This window comes from Perca flavescens, chromosome 2 (assembly GCF_004354835.1).
Source record: "Perca flavescens isolate YP-PL-M2 chromosome 2, PFLA_1.0, whole genome shotgun sequence".
Classification (NCBI taxonomy): Eukaryota; Metazoa; Chordata; class Actinopteri; order Perciformes; family Percidae; genus Perca; species Perca flavescens.
The window spans coordinates 27,887,417-27,894,616 of record NC_041332.1 but is presented as its reverse complement, the minus strand read 5'-3'; the positions used below and the strand labels follow the sequence as shown (position 1 = coordinate 27,894,616).

Genomic DNA, 7,200 nt, shown 5'->3' with positions numbered 1-7,200 from the left:
GAAAAAGATGTATGAGGGCATTTTTCTTTTGTTCCTGTAGGCAAATGTTTGTCCTTGTTCTTTTGTAATATATTAATGTTGAATTCAAACTATTACAAATTTAACTGATATAAATTAAAAATGTGGCAAACCAAGTTTACCCCCTTGGACATTATAAAATAACAATTCTTGTGTGATATTTTGGCACAATTCTTAAATTATAATACGTCAATAATTTAAACATTTTATTCTCGAAGAACCATATATGCTATAAAATTGTTTATTTCCAAAAAGGCAACCTAATATGCATTTACATTTGGCAATAAAATACATGCAAATGTACTAAATTCTTCTTACAAGCTACGCATTGCAAAGCCTATGACCATGAAGCACAATAATTTATACTAATATTTCAAAGTCTGTCATTTAATTTCACCAGTAATGTACATTAAACTTGCACATTCAATTCATGACAAAAAAACGAAGCTGGCAACCACACATGACATTAGATTAACTTTACACTCACATGTTGTGAAGAGGCTTAATATACAGTAAGTAAATTATCAATATGGAAAAATGGGTTAATGTGGTAAATCACAGTTGTGTCAGAAGACGTGTTTTAATCAGTCTGTTCAGTTTTGTCCTATAAAAAATCATAAATCAAAAGTCATAAAAAAACAAAACAAAAAATATGTTTGTGCGCAGAAATGTCTGCCGTCTCAAGTCCCTGATGTTGTGGTAACACGGTAGTTAGATGCTCGGTTCTAGATTCTCAATAGCTCATATAGCAGACACAAACCTTTCCATATTCCCTGGGTAAGTTGGATGTCTCAGGTAACCCCCAGTGTTGGCGATAGGACTTGCAGCACTGTTATACTGGGAGAAAGACCCCAACTGCATTGGGGAGACCCTTCCGTAATGGTCCATGGACTCCACAGACCCGTGGGCTAAGGAATGGAGGCGTCCTGTTGCGGCATACCCCTGGGTGTGGCCCTGTCCATACGAGCCCTGGTGTGTATGGTGCGTATGGTGGTGTGGGTGGCCATTTGGCCCGGAGTAGGTGAACCCGGGATGCGTAGAGGAGCGTGATGATACAGCCCCTCCGCATGGTTGATTCTGGAAAGCCGGGGCTCCCAGGCTGCAGGGGCTGGATCCGTTTGGGAGCCCCTCAGGACTGAAGCTTCGGCCGGGCTGCTGCATCACCTCTGGCCCTTGACATCCCAGCATGCTTGCAGGAGTCTGGTGTCCTATGAGGTTATTGATGCTGAACATGCGGGTCTGTCCAGGTCCAAACCCGGTAGGAGATGAAGAGGGGTAATAGGCAGAGTGCAGCTGCTGCCCGTAGGCCGGATTGACTGTCATGTTGTTGTAGACTGAGTTGGTATATGCAGCTGATCTGGCAATCTGGACCGGAGAGAAAACTGGTGTCTCATGGACATATGAGGTGTAAGTGCTCAAGTCACAGCGCTTAAACCTCTTCCTGCGCCTCAGGAAGCTGCCGCTTTCAAACATGTCCTCTGCGTTCGGGTCTAAGGCCCAGTAGTTGCCCTTCCCTGGCCGCCCCGGCTCTCGGGGGATCTTGATAAAGCAGTCATTGAGAGTCAAGTTATGGCGGATTGAGTTCTGCCATTTCTTTGAATTGTCTCTGTAGAAGGGGAAGCGCTCTGTGATGAATTTGTAGATGCCCCCCAAAGTCAGCTTGCGGTCAGGGGAGTTGGCTATAGCCATGGAAATGAGTGCAATGTAGCTGTAAGGAGGTTTCCCTCGCTGGAGAGGTCTCTTCCTTCTCCGACCTCTAGGCTGCTCCTCTGTCTGCAGTGGAGGGTTGGAGGCAGACATAGTGTTGTCTGCAGGAGAGTCTTTCTCCACTTTGACCACAGGCATTGTCATGAACAGTTCAGAAATGTCCCTTAAAGACAGATTCTAAACGTACTGCAAATCCAAAGTTTAGATGAAGTTTCCTGTGTCTGATGATCCTGGACGGTGGAACTCAATACAAGAGATCAGCCCAGCACACAATCCTGCTAGAAAGATCACATTTGTTCCAAACAACTCACTGTCTTGAAGTCCATATCCAGCAGCTCTTCAAATGCAGTGGAAGTAATTAGCTTTTTCCATAAGATCCTGTTTCAATAAATGCGGTGCTTATTTCCAAAAGTTTGTTTGTCAGGTAAAGTTGAAAAGTTAAGGTGTGAGAATGCCATGCATGTTGTTTAAGGTGTGTGTGTGAGAATGACTCACCTGAAGAGTGTATTACCTCCACAGAGCACCTGAAGGGCCACACCCCCCTAAGCATCACATGCTCTTGACATACCACAGCTCTAAGGGTCTATTGTTCACATTCAAAAAAATTGGCATACTTTGTTGCGGAAATTTCTATTTCAAGAGTTTTGACTTATGTTAAATGTAGCTGTAATAAATGTCAGATGTCCTGAAATGGCAAAAAAAATATTTAGTGTCCTAATCAGAATCTAAATTTCTAATTAGTTAAATAAACACAGAGTTGTCAATTTGTACCTTTGATTACAGTTTATGTATTTACTTGCAGGTTCCAGATGTATTCTATTCTAGGTCTTTTTTAGTTTTGTAGACCAGAACTGTCAAAACAAACATTGTTTCCTCTTGATATTCAAATTTCCCTTTAAAGCCAACCACAGTTTACTTTAAAAAGTCCAAAATGGTCCATGTTGTTTTGACGTTTAACACTAAAAGACCTATTTAGTGGTAACTTAACCTACGTGTTGTTTTTCTACCTTGCTTCCTTGTTTGTTTTGTGCCAGTGGTTGGACAAGCCAGCTGTGTTAAGAGATGTAAATGTTTTCCAGACAAAGGCCGTCGTGTGATTTCAGCATGCAAATTGAAAATTGTTCATTGGAAATAAGGGAATGATGATGAATGTCTTTAGGAAATTAGTGGTAATATGTGCTGGACATGTTTTAAAGTCAGTGTCGTAAAAGTCAGAAATTGCTGCACACACATCCGATTTTAAATTACCAAACCCATTCTTGGATAGTCTAATCTGTGTAAGCTCTGCTTTTTAAGATGACTTTAAAACACTATTAAGTTTCACCGGCAGCAGTGATAGAGACAATGCTGACACTCTGAGCAGCTCCGGTGGTATGAAGTCCAGAGACTCCACAGGGCTAGGGTTCACCACCTTAATCTTTTAAACAAACAGAGGGGAAAACACGGCAGCACAATCCCACCGCTCATCACCAGGCTGGGTTAGCACTGCGGGCATGTGTCAGAGCAGGAGTGTTGTGAGAGAGTGTGGGTTTGCTCAGACAAACAGCCTGATGAAAGGTTTAGTCCTGTGGCTCTCCTGGGCTGGATCTGCAGCACCCTCTTACATGATGGCCTGGGGTGTATGATGGGTTAACATGAGAGTCCACATACCTGTTAGTTTCTATTCAACATTGTAATTATACTTGTGAACAACAAAATGTTGTCCTGTCATTCCAAGATTGTGCTTCTAAAATTTTAATTTAATTTAATTTTTTTAAACAAAAGGATCCAGGCATGATTTAGACAAGAATTATTTCTTTATTTGATTATTATTTATTATGATAAGATTATTTTCACATACTGACCAAGGCTCATTGGAAAGTCACAGTTACAGAATTGTGCGATGATGATGATGATGATGATGATGATGATGATGATGATGATGATGATGATGATGATGATGGGATATCTTAAACGGGGGGTTAGACTAAGCCATTATGCTTAGAAGAGGATGTTTAAAGGTAATATATCTAAACATATTCTACATTTAAATTTAGAATATGTTTAGATATATTACCTAAGTCTGTGATTGATTAACATCCTATTATTTTTTTTTAGATATTTATTCAGTTAAACCCAGCATATACTTCTCCTTTTGTACACGGTGACAAACTGTTTTTCTCAGTCTGTTGTTACAGCTTGACATACTTCATATCACAAATGTTTAGTTGTGGATAATAGTAATCTATGAGTGCACTGGGATTTGTCTAATGTTGTACATGTATATACTATAGAACGCTTTGTGCATTTGTTTGTGTGCATAGGGCATGCAAAGCTACTTGACGCCTTTGTCAGGAGAGGCAGATACACATGCTGGATCACAGTGGGTATAATTATCATTGAGAGAATTTACAGCCTAAATGTAAATATATGTACACTATTGGAAAAAGAGATGACTGGCTGCTCTGCATATTGAACCGTAGATTAAAAATGTGTTGGTGCTCTTGGAAAACGGGGAAAGAAACGTGCTAAACAGAAAGGCAATCCAGGAACTCCAAAATATAGGAAAGAATAATAACAACGAGGAAGGAAATATTAAAAAGCCTTTATTGTAGAGGCTAAATCATTAAAGCCAACATGTTTTCCTGACGAAGACCTATAGTGGTCGAAACATGTTGGCTTTTTTATGATTTAGCCTCTATAATACAGGCTTTTTAATATTTCCTTGATTGTTGTTATTATTCTTTCCTAAATTATGGAGTGCCTGGATTGCCTTCCTGTTTAACATGTACATTAATGCTGATATAATTAGTTGATTAGGAAGTTTAGCAAAATAATTAATCTATTGATAATCCTATTGATCCTATTGATTAAAGTCATGTATCAAGCAAAACTACCAAAAATCCGTGACTTTCAGCTTCTTAAATATGAAGATTAAAGAAAATAATTGTTTTTTAAATACTAATATAGGCCGACATCTAAAAACTTATGAATGGGAGTGTGGATTTTCAATTTGATTATATTAGTTAAATATTACCAAAATCACTTAAATAAATATACTTAAAGAAATGTTGAAAAACCAAGTCTATGAGGCTGCTCTAATATTCACCTAGCCTGGATGCCAGCCGAACTTAGCCCTGCCCACAAAATTCGAGGTCGGGAAGTTCACATTCTGACTAGAATCTGAGTCTGACCACGTCAGGCTAATATTCACCATTATTCAAAACAATATCAAGAGTTCACATCTGTAGTTGATAGAGAAATAAAAATAGTTTTTTTGGCCCTCTATTCGTGTGCAGATCTTTATTAACCTACAAAAGGAAATTCTGCTACAAGGTACTATTAAAACAACAAAAATACAATAAATCAAAGTAGACAGTAGAAATTGCAAATATACTACACATACAGTAGAAAAGATAATAAGGAGTCATGCAGTATAAACTGCAACCTGTAGGAATAAGGATAACATGTTTCAGAGGCAACTTACGGTTTATTCCAGTTAAGTGCATGTATTGCATGTAGAGTCAATACACATGTTTGAAACAGTATATTTATGGTTTTAATGTAAACACAGGGAATATGGCATTAAGTTAATGCACTCTTATCCAAATGACTGTAATAATGTGTTTGACTGTGTTGTTTCTTCATGTCAACTGCTGACAGATATGATGGACATGCAGTGTAGTTTGCAGTGGACCTCACCCTTTCCTTAAGTCAGCTTCTTATGATTTATGGCTACGGACAATTAGTGGTGAGTAATTTCTCAGGTACTTTGTGTTAATGGAGCTCAGGCTCATAGTTGCCATAGTTTGCTTATGCATCACGATCTGGCACTTGCACAGCATTTACTGTTAATATTTGTTCATGAGCCTTTTATCTCAGTGTTTGTGCTGGTGGATTAAAAGTATGAGTTATGCTGCTGAAAGGTGAGTCTACTGTCAACATTTGTGATCAAGAACGTTTTATAACGTGTTGATCTGCTTCAGAGAATTATGATTCTCAGTTCATGCCAAATGGATTGTGTTGTGTCACTTGAAAGGATAGTTCTTGTTCTGAAAGAAAACAAACATTCACGCTTTTCAAAAACAATATTTTGACAGAGTAAAAATGAATACAAATCTTATCAGTATTCTTTGATTGCTTTTTTTTTTAGCTGCTGTAATCATTATTTTTATATTAACAATGGCACAAATGACACCTCTAGTGACAAACCCACAGGGAATTATCATTCAAATATGCAGTTGCATGCCTCCAGCTCTACGGAGATAGAGACATTTTACAACTCATTGTTTTGGTTTTCCAGCCCATTTACTCTCACCTCTCTCATCAGAATCGGTTAAGGATGCAGCAGGAAGCTGTTTTCAGCTTCAGCTTCCACATTTACAGGTGCATCAGTCCCCAAAAAGAAAGAAAGAGACACATTGGATGCATGGGTATGAATGTGTTAATATAACTCACTGTTGTTGCAGTACTTAAAATGAAGATTTAATAACCTTAAAGTTAAAGTAAATTTTTGTTCATGAATTTAGTTTACCCTTTGTACACGCAGCGACTCAGCATGCATGCAAAGTGAGTCTTCCTGTTGAAGTATACTTGGGTTTGGCATCACTGAGTATCCATTAGGGCCTTCGCAGCTAAGGGCCCTGGAGCCATGCATTAATGCCGCCATGAGAGGCCTCCACCTGTCCATCACAGCGCAGCGTGGAGACGCATATGGCGGCTGGAGGCTGGGACAGCTGCACAGGATAGCAGGGCTGCAGCCAAGGCAAATGAAGAGCCCTTCACTTTGTGTCTCACATATACTTCTGGCTGTGCCAGAGAGAAACGACTCTCTCCAAACAAAGACAAACAAATTAGACATTTGAATTTGAAACACTTGAATTTAACCATATGATGGCTGCTTGTATACAGGTGGTGGATGACTCTAGGACTAATATGAAAACCAGGCAAGTCACTTCCAGCAATTTTCAAAAATAGGTGAAAGTTCTTATGTCACACATTCAGATATTACTTTTAATTTAGCAAGTAAAGGCGTATATTGAAGAAATTGAGAGGACTGAATGAGCTAAAAGTCACTATAAAGCTCCTTAAAGCCGAGGGGAGCTGCAGATTCAGGTGATAAATATCTGTAGGTTCATCACTACGAGCGACCCCCTTTCATTCATTCAAAACTACTACATACTTATTCTTACCTGCTCTTTTATTCCTCTTTGTCAATTTGTATATTAGAGACGCGCATAAACACTCACTCACTCACACACACACACACACACACACACACACACACACACACACAGATTTAACGGCAGGCTCCCCGGGCAGTGCAGTGCTTCAGTTATGTAAACTGGCCCAGGTTTGGAGCAAGTCAACCGTCAGGATTTTGCATCCTCACCAAGCCCCTGCAGCTGCAAATGCAAACAAGAAACTCTCACTTGCTTCACAGTGGCCTGTCTGGGTCAGTGTTTACACACACACACACACACACACACACACACA

At 39.4% G+C, this 7,200-nt stretch overlaps 1 protein-coding gene across 1 annotated transcript; it reads right to left on the bottom strand.

Annotated features, from left to right (window-relative positions):
• Positions 1-759: 759 nt before the first annotated feature.
• On the bottom strand, positions 760-1,863 carry foxe1 (forkhead box E1). Its single transcript, XM_028567610.1, has one exon. The coding sequence runs from the start codon at positions 1,861-1,863 to the stop codon at positions 760-762; it is 1,104 nt and encodes a 367-aa protein (XP_028423411.1).
• Positions 1,864-7,200: the final 5,337 nt, after the last annotated feature.